At 36.8% G+C, this 15,372-nt stretch overlaps 1 protein-coding gene across 2 annotated transcripts in view; it reads left to right on the forward strand.

Moving 5' to 3' along the window:
• Positions 1-15,372, forward strand: part of HERC2 (HECT and RLD domain containing E3 ubiquitin protein ligase 2) — a 103,000-nt gene that overhangs the window by 64,767 nt on the left and 22,861 nt on the right. For both annotated transcript variants that reach the window (XM_041422113.1, XM_041422114.1), the window contains exons 54-71: positions 349-454; positions 621-712; positions 1,260-1,435; positions 1,861-1,972; positions 2,779-2,860; positions 2,958-3,101; positions 3,667-3,757; positions 5,133-5,310; positions 5,741-5,822; positions 5,905-6,076; positions 8,148-8,292; positions 8,941-9,166; positions 9,917-10,088; positions 10,629-10,815; positions 11,555-11,695; positions 11,850-12,041; positions 13,352-13,505; positions 14,189-14,296. In XM_041422113.1, the coding sequence (XP_041278047.1) occupies positions 349-454; positions 621-712; positions 1,260-1,435; positions 1,861-1,972; positions 2,779-2,860; positions 2,958-3,101; positions 3,667-3,757; positions 5,133-5,310; positions 5,741-5,822; positions 5,905-6,076; positions 8,148-8,292; positions 8,941-9,166; positions 9,917-10,088; positions 10,629-10,815; positions 11,555-11,695; positions 11,850-12,041; positions 13,352-13,505; positions 14,189-14,296 (2,560 nt within the window). The remainder of the gene's footprint in view (positions 1-348; positions 455-620; positions 713-1,259; positions 1,436-1,860; positions 1,973-2,778; positions 2,861-2,957; positions 3,102-3,666; positions 3,758-5,132; positions 5,311-5,740; positions 5,823-5,904; positions 6,077-8,147; positions 8,293-8,940; positions 9,167-9,916; positions 10,089-10,628; positions 10,816-11,554; positions 11,696-11,849; positions 12,042-13,351; positions 13,506-14,188; positions 14,297-15,372) is intronic.

The raw sequence follows: 15,372 nt of genomic DNA on the forward strand, positions 1-15,372 counted from the left end.
TGATGGCCATACTGAGAATGTGCCCAAGTACCCTTATTCCAGGTTTTCTACAGACTGTAAGCTACTACTTATGTTATGTCCCATTACTTAACCTCCAGTGGTACTGTGCTTTCTGTGTTCTCAATGGTGTTGGTCTTGGCTGAGATAAATTGTTTGCTACAACTGTTTCTTTTGTAATTGGACATAGGACAAGCAAGAAGTTCACAAGGTCATTTCCCTTTGCCATATATTGCAGCTGGTGTGTACCATTCAGAGATGTTTTCCATTCTTTCTTCAAAAACATCACACATACATTCTTGTTATTCATATGGTGGTCATAACAATAATGAAATTCTGTGTTTCCACTAGCACTGGATTCGCTTGGAGATTTTTCCGGATGTTCTTGTTCACAGACTAAAGATGATAGTGGACCCTGCAGACAGCAGCTACATGCCCTCCTTAGTTGTAGTTTCAGGTATGTGTATGTTCTCTAAGAAGTCAAAAATATTTTTTTTTGCACCCAACAGGAGGTATTTATCTGTTTTTTGTTAACATAGTCATCTGTTTAACATGCATAGTGCCTGTTTGTGAAACAAACACCATATCCTAAAATGTTTTTCATTCTGTGTTTTGTTTTCTAGGGGGTAATTCCTTAAATAACCTTATAGAGCTAAAGACAATCAATATAAATCCTACAGACACCACAGTGCCTCTACTCAGTGATTGTACTGAAGTAAGTGAAGTTCGTGTGAGAATTACTCTTGTGTGCAACAGAAAATATTGTGCTGCAAGAGATGGATGAAAAGTATTGTTGTGATCATTAGAGCCTGGTATTTTATTTTTCCTCTTAACTTAGCAGTATTTCTGGCGAGTTAGTCAAATTAATTATTCTGAAAAGTTTTACCATAATCACAAAGTAATGCTGTAATAGAATTAGATATTTTAGGGAGTTGTATGTAAATCAATATACCTGTGAACCAATAAGGCATTCCAATACACTTAAATTTTGGGGATAATTTTGGATAGCAGTTCTGATCTTTTCTAGCAACAAGGAGAAATGCATAATGAATTCTATGAGATTGGGAGTGAAATTTCTCATATGAATGAGGCCATATGCTAATGATAAATCATGAATTATTTAGAGCTGAAATGACAAGCATTTAAAGTGACAGTTTTGTGTTCTTAAAGTGATAAAGTCAAGCAAAAGTTCTAATTCTTTCCTATGTTTTATGAAGTTACATAGAATTCAAAAGATGTCAACAGAGTATTTTTCTTCTTAGTACCACAGATATATTGAGATTGCAATCAAACAATGCAGAAGCTCTGGCATTGATTGCAAAATACATGGCCTCAGCATACTGGGACGTATACGTGCTGAGGATGAAGATTTGGCTGCAGTCCCTTTCCTGGCTTCTGATAATGAGGAAGAGGATGATGATAAAGCTAACACTGGGAGGTGGGTAACTGCAGTGGTGAAGGCAGGAGGATGGTAAACAACCTTAGTGGAGATGATTGGAGGAAGAGCACGTTAATTAGGTTGAATGGTAGTAAAGAGAAATCAGTATCTTAGTTTATTGGAGTTGTAAGTAGATCCTTTCTCAATGAATACCTTCTCTGAGATGATCACACCGGTGAGGTGTACCGTTTTGTATGACTCATTCCCTTTTGCTGTATACTTGGGGTTGGAAACTGAGCAATAACTTGATGTGCTTATATTTGATACTAGGTTTTCTTTTTTTTTTTTTCCCCAACTGTGGTAGTGAAATTTGAGTCCTGAAACTGTTCCAAACTGTAAAAATCAGTAAATACTGTAAAAAGGTGCCTGTGTTACAGCATGCTGTTTGCTAAACTGACCATTTTTTCTTTTCTTAATATGCTCAGTCTTGTTAGAAAGAAGGCAGCTGGGCTTGAATCAGCAGCTACAATAAGAACCAAAGTTTTTGTTTGGGGACTGAATGACAAAGACCAGTTGGGAGGGCTGAAAGGTTCCAAGGTAGGTTGTTTTCACATTTAAGTACAAGAGAGAAACAGTGAAAAATAAAATGTATGAGTAACAGAACTTAAAATTAGCTACAAAGATTAGGTTTTGGTGGCTTTTTAGTGTTAAGTCATGTAGATGTCTGCTGGGTGGCAAATTGGTTGGAACTCTGAAATCTGGCTTGATTTTTAGCAGCCACTCAGTCATTTGTTTCAGACGATAATGAAGTAATTGTTAAAAAAATGTGTAACACTTGACATGTTCTGTTCCTGTTGAGTCTGCACGCATAAAATAAAACTTTTGATTAACTTTTTTATGTATTACTTATACCTGGCATTTGTACAGTAGGAATTTCAGCCCAGTGTGCAGCCATTTACATGCAATTTTAATATAATACAAAATGAGATACATTGCAAATGCTTAATAAATTTCAAATATCATTCATTAATTTGAAAATTATGTTGAGAGCATTTCTTCAGTTGATGTTGTGAAAGTATAGTATTGTATTCATAGAGTACCTTGAAGAATCAGAAAGCTCACCTTTCCTGTATTCTTCAGTTTTCTCAGGAAAACTTTACTAAAAGAAAGTCCTTGTTTATATGGCCTTTCATTTTTTTCTCAGGTTTTATATTTATCATTGTTTCAGTATTAAATTTTTTTAATTGTTTTTTTGTCCTTTGCCTGGTGTAATATTAATTGACATGGGTGAAGCATCTGAAAGTACCTGTTAGATTAACTGGTTTATCACTTAAGAGCTCTTCTTTTTAGAGTGTAAAACATTGAAGTGAATTGTAATGGTTTCTATTTCCTGCCTGCTCTAGATCAAAGTCCCTTCCTTTTCTGAAACCCTGTCTGCCTTGAATGTTGTGCAAGTAGCTGGAGGATCCAAAAGCCTTTTTGCAGGTAACATAACTTTAAAATAAATGTTATTATTAAGGGCAGAAACAGATTCTGAATTGTGAAACACTAATGGTGTTTCCAACTTTTTTCTTCATTTTAGTGACTGTAGAGGGTAAAGTGTATGCCTGTGGGGAAGCCACAAATGGAAGGCTGGGTTTAGGAATATCTAGTGGAACTGTGCCTATTCCCCGCCAGATTACAGCTCTCAGCAACTATGTGGTAAAGAAGGTGGCTGTTCACTCAGGTACTGACTATTTCTGTTCTTACATACATAAATGTAACATATTAAGCCTGAACATAGTTCCTTTGCAGTTTTCTTGGGTGCTGTGATGCCCTAGCATATCAGAGTATTTTTTTTTAATAAATACAGGTTATTGAATTCTGTCTGTTGTATACAATGTCAGATTAAATCTAATGGTTCTGTTACTAAAATCTGTGAATTTAGACCATACAAGTTTTCTTATTTACTGGAAGGTCACTTTGGTGTTTCCATTTGGTCGAGAGAGTTATCATTTTTACTATTTCCAGATGGTGGGTTTGTTTTTCTCATTATTTTTTCTTCCAGCTCTGAAAATACTAAATTGAGTGATTATTGGTGGGTTTTTCTTCAAATGTGCCAGGAGACGTACTGTCACAGAATTTTTTTATTTTAAATTAAATCACATAAAAGCTCCAAAGAAAATACGTAATGTCTATGGAGCTGAAAGGCTCGTACAATTGCATTGTAGAAGAAATCAATGTTAAATTGTTGCTAAGACCTGCTGCCCGCTTGAAAGCTCAGAAATGTAAATTTATGTTTACAATTTCAGGTGGCCGGCATGCTATGGCATTGACTGTTGATGGAAAGGTGTTTTCGTGGGGTGAAGGAGATGATGGAAAACTTGGTCACTTCAGTCGAATGTAAGGATACCAAATTTGTCTGTATTTCAGTAGAATATTTGTGTTACAGCACAGCTGACCACCAGTACTGACAACAACAGTATTTTGAAGACAGTAGGAATAAAAAAATGTTTTATAAGACTTTTTTTTTCACAGTATAATCCAACTTATAGTGCAGCATTTGTAGCAGGCTTCAGCCATTTGGGAAGAAGGCATTCAATTAACATAATACTTAGAAAGATGGATAAAGTCTTGACTAATATTTTCAAATTTCACTGATGAAATTCCATACTTTTGGACATGCAGTTTTTGTTTACTTTTATAAGGTATGGTTTTCACAAGTGCCTTGAGGAGTGAAACCATAGCAATTTTTTTATTCCTGAGCTGTAACAATTCATAACTTAAGCTGTCATTTTATAACCCTTTCTTTAGACTTCAGTGTACAGACTTGTTAGCCAGAAATAAACTTCTTCCACTTTTTAGTAATAGTAGTTTAATCTTCCACAGAACAGTTTTAAGAAAAATAGGAGTTTTTTTAAGATTTTGCTTTGTATGTATGCACAGCACAGTATTTTGAAAGAAAAAACCCTGATAAACAAAGCCCATTGGTAAATACTTTGTCGTTCTGATATATTTTGAGAACCTGCCCATAATACATACAGAATTCAATCAGATGGTTAATATGTTACAGCAAATAATTTTTTTTAAAGCCGGGTCAGACTAATGAAAAGGGAAGTCCAGATGAGAGCAGTATTGTTTATGTAATTCATGTTATATGTAATATTACTGAAAGTGAGATTTGAAACTCCTGGGCATTTCATAGTAGCAATATTTCCAGAGGGCATGCATAATTTTGTAGAATCTTATTAGTGGTTCTGGTACAGCCCATATTTGGAAATCTTGCGTTAAATATTTTTTTGGAATTAAGAGAGCACTGTAACCACGTGAAGAATAAATGTTAGCAGTACTCACATACAAGTCTTAACAGTGAGTTCTAGTTCTGATTTCTCTGACGTGAAGAGCAAAGTTGGGATTAGGAGTGTTATCTCCTAATCTTGCTGTGTGTCCACTGCTAATAACTCACTCAGCTTTGGGCAGTGACAGGAAATTGGTTTTCACTTTCTGTTATGTGCTGTTTAATTGATTGATTTTGAATTTCTCACAGTTTGGCAGCATATACATAAAATATTCTTTAAATAAAACTTGAAATACATTAAAATAGTGTAAACCTTGGATTTATGGTGCTACTACAGAGTACATCTTGGAATCAGAGTGTTCCATATTGCTTTATCTAGAGATTACTGTAAGTTATTACGCAGTCTGTATTGCAAGAGTTGGAGTATATTGTGTGGCTGTTTATGATTAACACAATGGATTTGTTGTTCATTTTCTTCAGGAACTGTGATAAACCCAGGCTGATCGAAGCGTTGAAAACCAAGCGCATCCGTGATATTGCCTGTGGCAGTTCCCACAGTGCTGCTATTACCTCTAGTGGGGAGCTCTATACCTGGGGTCTTGGAGAGTATGGAAGACTAGGACATGGAGATAATACCACACAGCTGAAGCCTAAGATGGTAAAATCAATGTTTCTTGTTTCTGATGAAATGCAAATGTGTTTAATGAATGACAGCAGCATGAATCTAAAGTAACAAAAAAACATGAAGCTGTATGAAGACACTGTTTTCGCGTGATCTGAATTAGGTTTTGGTACCTATACCTCTAGTGAAAGTGAAGCTATTTCAGAAAGGGCAAAAAGATCCAGTCTCTTTCTTGGGAAGTGATGTAAAATGGCAAGCGCTGCTTTGAGCATTCATGTCCTGCATCTACTTGGATACCTAGCTGGAAGCTACCATGTAGCAATGTTGGATTCTGGACATGGCTGGGTAGTTCTTTGCTCAGGCTGGGCACAATGACCGAGATGAGTCAGAAGACCTTGGACATGCTTGTAAGGTTTTAAAACACAATTTCTTTGAAAACTTCTTTCTTACTCCTTCTGTTTTGTAGGTTAAAGTGCTCCTTGGCCACCGAGTCATTCAGGTTGCATGTGGAAGCAGAGATGCTCAGACTCTTGCTTTGACAGATGAAGGTGGGAGTATCTTGTTTCAGCAGCTTTCTGTCATGTGGGAATACTGTGATCATTGTTTCACCTGCAATTTGATGTTTGTTAGGTTTGGTGTTTTCTTGGGGTGATGGTGATTTTGGAAAACTGGGCCGAGGAGGAAGTGAAGGCTGCAACATTCCTCAGAACATCGAAAGACTGAACGGCCAAGGCGTTTGTCAGATTGAGTGTGGTGCACAGTTCTCGTTGGCACTGACCAAGTCAGGAGTGGTATGGACATGGTATGTTACATTTGCCAGGAAGTATTAACAAAGCAGTTGCTCTGTGCTGTATTTAATGCTTTTTGACTCCATTTGTGCCTTACCTCTGTGCTTTGTCTTTTAAACTGGCAGCTCTTCCAGGCAAGCTGCATCCATTCAATCACTCTAACACTGTAGCATGCTTTCCTCTTTGCTGTACTCTGTTAGAATGCCTGGCTCCTATTGAATTAGAGGCAGAAAGGGAAGATAATTTCTTCTCTTGGCCACTGTGAGACATGTAAAGGGATGTTAAGAGTGGAGAGGAAAAAAGAAAACTTGACAACCATAGCTTGGACTATGAAGCCTACAGCTAAAGCAGAGACTTGAGAGAGTAGGGATGCAGGAGAGTAAGGAAGTAAGCTGAAATTCAGAGCAGATGGGAAGAGCTTCCTTGGGAACATGGGAGCATAACAACAGCTTCTTGCTGCTCAGAAGGCCACTGAGTGGTCAGTAATGATGCCTTGGAGCAAGAATTGGCACGAGATGATCACTGAGAGCTTCTCAGATACGGTTTTTTCTCCTGTTTGCCTGCTTGCTTCTGCTTTGTTTTGAACACAAGTCTGCCTTCTGAATTTATAAATGTTTTTGTAAAATCTGAGAGCTTACTGCATAGCAGGTCAGCTTCAGGGCACTAATCAGATCAAGGTCTTAGCCCATCCTTGTGTAATAAGACTGTGACCTATTTGATGTATATCAAAACTAAGTAGACTTAACACAACAAAAATGATTGGTTTGTCAGCAGTTGCTGAATAACATGAAGAGAAATCTTCAAAACTCATTTTTTAAAGTTACTACTGTTGTTAAAGGGAGGAGAAGTTTTTTAACAGAGATGGTGGTTTTCAGAGTGGCTGTTGGAAATGGTATTTGCTCTCCCTCCAGTTATGGGGTTTTTTAAAGTTTTTTAACAGAGATGTTGGTTTTCAGAGTGGAAATGGTATTTGCTCTCCCTCCAGTTATGGGGTTTTTTTGTAGTGACAAGAGGAGCAAGAGGAAAGATAATTTGACAGGTTTTTTTTAAATTAAGAACTCATGCCAAAATTTTTGTTTATTCCTTCCTTGCCCTAGTTTTTTCTTAACGCTGTTATGTCTAGTCAAAAATCTACAGCTATTTCATGACATAAGAGGTCTGCAAGGAGATTTTTGGGTCTGTTTTAGCTGGGGATGGTTGAATTGCTTTTCAACTTTTATTCTTCTTGAATTTGTAATGGTTTGAGGAAAAAAATTATCACTTCTGGGTTATAACTTTAGGTTGATAGCAGTACTCTATATCATATTTCTCTCCAGCATAATATAACCTTTCTTCAGAAAAATTGGTGGTGAGTAAAAGGACCGAGTGAGTGGTTACTGAAAACATAGTGGAAGAAATATCAGAGATTTTTTCTTCTTTACTGACATTCGTGTTGGAAGCATTTTAAGGTGTTAACTTTTGTGTGTGCTATTTTTTTTTTTTAGTGCCATTTGTGTATATGTTGGAAGCATTTTAAGGTGTTTACTTTTGTGTGTGCTATTTTTCTTTTAGTGCCATTTGTGTATTGGATGACTTTAAATTATGGAGACCTCAGAATCTATATTGAGGCTTCCAACAATGGGAAAAAACATCTCAATTCTGAAAACATTTTAGTTCCCTGTGTATTTTTTCGATGGGAGCAGACTTAGGTTAAAGGTTCTGTTGTTGTTTGGTTTATCCTCAGTAGTTAAATGTGCCCAAGTCTTACCAAACCACGTGAATTTTGAAAGTGTTTATAACTGCAGTGTTTCTGCAGCAGAGGAAATTAAATGTAATACCACATTTTTTTATATGCAAAGTTGCTTTGCATATAAAAAAATAGTCATAATCATGCTCTTCTGTATTGAGGTGAGAAGCTGCAGTGTAATAGAACTGCAGTTATCCTCGTTCTTATGCCTTTGGGATTCAGTTTTGAAGCATTTGCTAGCTGGTGTGTGTGTGTTTCGGGCAGTGATATATGGAGTATATTCAGGTGGGAACCTGCATTCAAGAGGAGTGTGTAAACAGCCCAGCTGTTCTGAGTGTTACATCTTCTGTCTGTTGCAGGGGTAAGGGTGACTACTTCAGGCTGGGCCATGGCACAGACGTGCATGTACGAAAGCCACAGGTTGTGGAAGGACTGAGGGGTAAAAAGATTGTGCACGTGGCTGTGGGAGCACTCCACTGTCTGGCAGTGACTGACACTGGACAGGTATGCTGTGTGTCACCCTCCTTTCCCCCATGCAGAAAGGAATAAACTGTTTAGGAAGGGAAGTATAACAGCATTGGTGCTGATGAAATGAAATAAAAATTCCTAATTTTCTTTGCTTTTAAAAGTCTGGCATAAATATAAGCATGATTGTAATTTAAAAAGTATTGGTATTTAAAATATCAGTTGAAATATTTTTGTCATAGTAGCTTTTGTAGTGTTTTCCCTGTATTATCTCATGATCGATTTTCTGCTTCTTATTCTGGAAATGCAGCAGCAGTCATAGTATTCTGGACAGTTTTTTCAACTTTATCATAATGTTGTTTCAGATCTCCAATGTAATTACTAAGCAGTTAACTCTTCTAACTTACTGTGAACATTGAGTCATTTATGAATCAACTGATCAATTATAATTTGGTGATAATGTATGAATTGTCTGATAGAGTGCTGCTTTGATTGTTTTTTTTTCTTTTAGCATATGATAATGCCTGCATTATTTAATGGAGGCAAGGAATGTCACGACAATAGGTTGTCTAAAGTGTCCTAGATTACTAGCACAAATCACAAACATTCTTTTTAGGAATTTTTAAGAAAGCGCTTAATTGATATAAGCAGTGAAGCCAAGTAATGCGTGGAAATTTTTCCTGGCAGGTTTATGCTTGGGGTGACAATGACCATGGGCAACAAGGCAACGGAACTACCACAGTCAACAGAAAACCCACTCTTGTCCAGGGCTTGGAAGGCCAGAAAATCACTCGGGTTGCCTGTGGGTCTTCCCACAGTGTAGCATGGACAACGGTGGATGTAGCTACACCATCTGTTCATGAGCCAGTCCTTTTCCAGACAGCGAGGGACCCTTTAGGTGCTTCTTATCTTGGTGGGTATTTGTTGCCTTACATTGTTTTTCCTTTACTGCCATTGGAGCGTTTGTTGTGTGTGTGGTTTAGTAGGTGATAGGAGAGTGCAAAAGAAAAATGGTTTAGAGAAAAATCACAAAACGTCAAAATACACCTCTGGTTAAAAAAAAAAAAAAAAACAACAAAAAAAACCCCAACCAAAACTCTTCATGAAAGTGGAACTTTTAAATTAAAATGCAACGTGCTTTCTCAAACACCTTAAGGATTTTCTCTTCCTGGAGGGTAATGATAGATGAATGCTACACTAGTATTAATCTTAGGTACTACCTCTTGTTTCTAAGGTAAGTGAATTAAGAATTAGGGAATCAAAACAGCAGTGTTTTGTGTTGAATATGAAAGCATCAAACATCTTGCAAATGAAGCATTTTCATGACCAAAGCGATTTGTACCTAATAAATATTCTTGTTATTTCAAAATGTTTGCGTAAGTAAAACTTGCTTTAGGTGCTGATCACTAAAATATTTTTCTGTAATTGCCTTAATCCTCATAAGTGAATAACAAGATCAGATAGTATTTTATGAAAGCCCTTGTTGGAAAGCCACAGTATTAACTTTAATATTGTAACTGTAGGCACTGCAGTTGTAGAATCTCCTGTAGAGTTAGTTTCAGTCATCTCTTCTGATTTAACAAGAAATTAGATAAACCGTGTCCTTTTATGTATTATACCATTAAAAAGTGCTAACCTTCTCTTTCCTCCTGCCTCTTTTTAGGTGTTCCTTCAGATGCAGATTCTTCTGCTGCCAGTAACAAAATCAGTGGGGTGAACAGTTCCAAGCCGAATCGCCCTTCCCTTGCTAAGATCCTCCTGTCACTTGATGGGAACGTTGCCAAACAGCAGGCATTGTCTCACATACTGATAGCATTACAGATCATGTATGCCAGGTAGGCATGGAAACATTCCTTCTGTTGCAGAGCAAAAGATGACATAGCTTACCATCTATTAGGTACTCTTGAGTCAGGTATAAATTGTTTTGACAAGTTGTAGCTCTTCAGGATGGGCCTCAGCTTCATCTAAATTTTCTTTTGATGTTAGCTTTATGTTGTTACCTTTAAAGAAGTTTCTATTGCCTGGGGAAAAAATTGTTCATTCAGAGATGCTCAAGTAAATAATGTAGAAGCTGTGTAAGTAAATCATGATGGATTATATGGAGGAAGCACTAGAGGGCAGAATGGAAATAACAATAAAACTTTTCAGTGCCTTCATTGTTAGTAGAGAACAGAATATTTGTGCTAAAATTTATAAAGAGGAACTCGCATTAAACATTGAAGCATCAGGCTCAAAGGAGAATAACAATGAACTACCCTCTAGATTCTACAGCTGGGAAACCTTACCTTATTTTGTTAAGACAAAATAATAAAAATTTTCAAGTTCAACAAGGGAGTATAATTAGGTTTATGTTAATTCTTCCTAAATGATTTCAGGGATGCAGTTGTTGGAGCATTGATGCCTGCAAGTATGATTGCACCAGTAGAATGTCCCTCTTCGTCACCAGCGCCCCCATCAGATGCCACTTCTGCAGGAAGCCCTGCAAATGGAGATGAGTGTGTGCTTGTAGGAGATATCGAAGAGAGGCTGAGTCCAAACCCATGGCAGGACAGGAGAGGGGAGGTAAAGTGTCACATTATTTTTTTTTCATTAGGTTTTACCTGTAAAGCTGACAAATATCTCAATTATTCTGATAGTAGCAGAGATTAAAAAATTCCTTGATGCTCTACTTTCAGAACTAGTTTCTCTGCACATGTCAGATTTGAAAAATTAAACTTTCAGTGTAAGATCAGTTTTGAACTTTCAGAAAGCATTGTGTCATTTAAATGCAATCATGATGATTTCTAGCAATATTTTAGAGATACTGAATTCATTTTACAGGAGTGATGTTAAAAAAGTCAAGAATAGCAGAATATTTGACCATTACTTAATGAAATTTAGTTGTTAACTTAGATAACAGATGTAGACATGAGGCCCTGAATGAAATTCTGCTATGTTGATTCCTAACTGCTAGCAAAAGCAGAAAAAAGAAAAGGCTTGCTATTGAAGAGGTCTTTTGCATTTATAAACTGTGAACTTGATAGGTATTGTCAGGGCTTGCCTTCTGCTTTGTAGACTTTTCTGCAGGCACTGATGTTTTATTGTATGTTTTTGTAGCAGCTGGCATTGAGGGGAGTGTTTGCTGTTTTATGCACATTAATAAGCTAAAAATACAGGCAGTGAATCTGTTTGTTTTGAACTTATGGCTGTTTTTAAATTGCTGCTGTCTTTGAGCACTAGACCTTCTAATAAATACTTAAACTCTTAATGGTTTTACAGTGTCTTGTTGAAGATTTCATGAGTTATTATCTGTTCTGGCTAGGTTGTTCCTTCAGAAGATGCTGTGACACCGTCTGCTGTAACTCCCTCAGCTGCTGCTGCCTCTTCCCGTCCTTTCATTCCAGTCACAGATGATCCTGGAGCTGCCAGTATTATTGCAGAAACCATGACAAAAACCAAAGAAGTAATGTTGTCAATACTCTTCCCAAAACTTAAGTCCTTACCATGCTTTTATCAAGCAGTTTTTTCTGGTTTTTGCACTTTAAAAGTTACTCTGTAAATGACATTTTAAAAAAATCTGTGCAAAGACAGAGGGATGTTTGTTCTATGTTTTGTAGGATGTGGAAAGCCAGAGTAAGGTGTCTGGCCCAGAACCACAGTACTTGGATGAGTTTACAAGTCTCCTGGTCCCAGATGACACACGAGTCATGGTTGACCTGCTAAAGCTTGCGGTGTCCAACCGAGCGGGCGAAAAGGGAAGGGATGTTCTCTCAGCTGTGCTGTCTGGCATGGGCACGGCTTACCCACAGGTCAGCTTCTGTTTCTGTTGCATTTTAACTGTGCCCTTTTTATTACGAGCTTGCTCGAATACTTTCTTGAAATGGAAGTGCAGTTCAGCATCCTGAGAAACTTATTACACATGAAAATTTGAGCTGAAATTAAATGCATGTGAGCTTTAACTGTTTTAATGGAAATATTATGTGAATATATGCATGTGCTGCAGATGTCAGTAACAGACCTATTTCTCAGTTTTTCACGCTGGAATTAGACATTGAGATAAAATGTATTTGTGTATTGACCAAGTGTCAGTGGGTATTGGAATGAAGCTGAATTAAATAAGCTCTCTTTACTCGATCTGTAGAATGTTAGTATAAAAACTTCTAAGATGGGGTTTTTTTGCATCCCAGTTTGTTTCAAATTGATGCAGTCATTACTGCCAGCTAAAAATGCTGGTAGTGTATTTTATTGTTAATGAATATCATTAATGAATGTCTTAATATCTTAATGAATAAATCTTCTGAATTGTTAAGATGTACATTTCATGCATTGAAGCTTGTAACTTTTTACAGAGTATCCATGGGTGTGGGTTTTTTTTTTTTGACATAGCTGGCAGAATGTAACAAATCATAAATTATTTGTAGAATATGTGTGTACAATAATGAATTGAAAGCTGTTTAATATTTCTGGTAGCTTTACCTTTCAACTAGTAATTTTCCTAATGAGTAACAATACATTTTTTTTTTAAAGATTTTAAAAAGTGTTATTCCCCCTGCCCAATTTGTGGTGATTAGCTATGTGTATTTATTTTGGGTTTGAGTTTTCCAAGTCAAATTACATACATGCTGTATGTGCACTTATACATTAATTCTGGGGTTTTTTTATCATTAATAGTGAGTAACTGAACGTCTTTGGGTTTGTGTGGGGTTTTTGTATTTTGGAGCCGTAATTTTTATTAGAAACTCTTTTAAGATTAGTGCCTTTGTCATTTCCTCCCTAAACAGGGTTTTTCAATATTTCATACTAGTGAAATATTTATACCTTTCCATGCTGGTGTATGCTCTATAGCTTAGATTTAATAGTTTGCTTTTTATGTAAGGGAAAGCAATTATTTGTGTTGCCATTTACTTACTGAAAACTGAAGTTTTTTGGCCTTTAGTTTTAGAAGTTTTTCTAGCTCTAACACTACCAAAAATAGTATTTTTGAGTTAATATGATGATTTTGAATCAGGTTTCCAAACCCAACTGGTTTATTTTAAATTTGGGAAGAATGGTCATTTGCTTAGATTTATTGGGTTAATCAAACATACAGTTTGCAAAATGTGTATTTTTCTTTTCTTAGGTTGCTGATATGTTGTTGGAGCTTTGTGTCACAGAACTAGAAGACGTAGCAACTGATTCACAGAGTGGTCGCCTCTCTTCACAGCCAGTTGTGGTAGAGAGCAGCCATCCGTATACTGATGATACATCTTCTAGTGGCACAGTTAAAATACCCGGTACAGAATTCTGAGTTATGTTGCTAAGATTCAATTAATTATAAGCCTGCCTCCATTAAGTTGTTCCTTAGCTTAAAAGAATACATATTGAAATTTTAAAGCCATGTTATGTGTCCTGTTGCTATAAAAAAGTATTTATTGAAGCTGATTTCTTACATGCTAATGAAAGTCTCAGTTCTGTACAATGTGTATTCCTGGGTTCACTGGGTGTGATTCCAGTTGCATATCATTGCTGAGCTGAGAAGGACTGAGTCTTTTTTCAGGTTTAGTAGCTGAAAACTCAACTTGTAGTCTTGAGCAAGGGAAATACTTCTTTGTTTTAATGCTGTCTTTTCATTTAGTGCTTCCTTCAGTAATTTACCTAGTACTTACCAAATGCTACAGGTAACAGTGAGCTATCTTAACTGTAAATAGGCATTTTTTGTCTTTTGCAACTTTAGTTTTGAATGTTCTGGTATGGTCTTTTGTCTGCTAGCCCCATTCACATGAGCTTGCTGTGATTTAAGCCTTGCAACAAGAAGAAAGTACAGGCAAATAATGTCATTAAATCAAAAGAAGTTATTTTTATTAATGGGCACTATGGCTTCCAAACAACTGTTTGATTTCATGTGGGTTTCTGGAATCCTTTATTTGTCTGTGATGTCGATTGCTGTAGAAGTGTGTGAACTCTTTGTTCTGTTCAGGAGCTGAGGGGCTGAGGGTGGAGTTTGACCGGCAGTGCTCCACCGAGCGGCGTCACGATCCACTCACCATAATGGATGGCGTCAACAGGATTGTGTCCGTCCGATCAGGTGCGGGGAGAGGGCTTTCCAAAAGTGCCCTGTGGGATGCGCTCCTAACTGCTGAGTGAAGTGTGCCACTGCTTCTGACCGGCTTCTTGTTAGGGATAGGCCAATCAAAGAGAGGAAAACCTCTATAAATTGATACTGTCTTTTGAACTAGAAAGTTTTGCAGGATGTGGATACGAAGATTGATCTTGTGTCTTTGGATATGGAGAATCTCTGGGAAGTGCACGTTAGGTAGTCCAGTTCTTCCAAAGAACGGATGGAGTAAAAAATTTAGTGTTTAGCACCCCTGCCAAAATATGTGAATTTCTACATAATCAAAGTGTATTTTAACAAATTGGAAAGGGATGCTTATTTTTCTAGCTTTTTCCTTCTTCAGGTAGTACTTAGAGAAATTTCTGCTTTCATACAGTCAAGACAAATGCTCCTCTGCTGTCAAATGACCAAAATAATAGCTTGGTGCTCTTTCTTTCTGTTTCCTGCTCTGGCCTTTCTATGTGACACTACATGAATTCTTCACATTTTTAATCTCGGTATCTGATTTAATTTTTAGTCATTTTTGGAGGAATATTTTTAATCTCATCAAATTTTTGTTGAGCCTGCCCTGGTATCTCTGATTTAATTTTTAGTCACTATTAATTTCTAGTAGGTTTTGGAGGAATATTTTTAATCTCATCAAATTTTTGTTGAGCCTGCCCATACACTACATTGTGTGCAAGGGTCTCAGTAGCTACTTCCTGTGCAGTCATAATGTAGGCTTTTCATGTTGCCCCATTTTTCCTCAAAGGTGTTTCATTACTGAGATATTTCTGGTGGGTTCCTGGTTGGAAGCTGTAAAGCTTTATTTAATGTACAGGTTATTTTATATTTTTGTAATGTGAAAGATAATTTGAAAATAGGACAAGGGATTTTATTAAGCTCTTGTAGTTGTCTCCTGCTTGTGGTACTAGGCTATCTGCTAGCAGTTCTAACTTAAGTTCAAAACCAAGTCTTAAAAAGTTAAGTCTTAATGTAACATCTTTACATTTATATTCATGTACTTTATGTACTTTACATTTCTTCTTTACATTATGTACTTTGCT

This window comes from Onychostruthus taczanowskii, unplaced genomic scaffold (genome assembly GCF_017590055.1).
Source record: "Onychostruthus taczanowskii isolate IOZ18803 unplaced genomic scaffold, ASM1759005v1 scaffold71, whole genome shotgun sequence".
Classification (NCBI taxonomy): Eukaryota; Metazoa; Chordata; class Aves; order Passeriformes; family Passeridae; genus Onychostruthus; species Onychostruthus taczanowskii.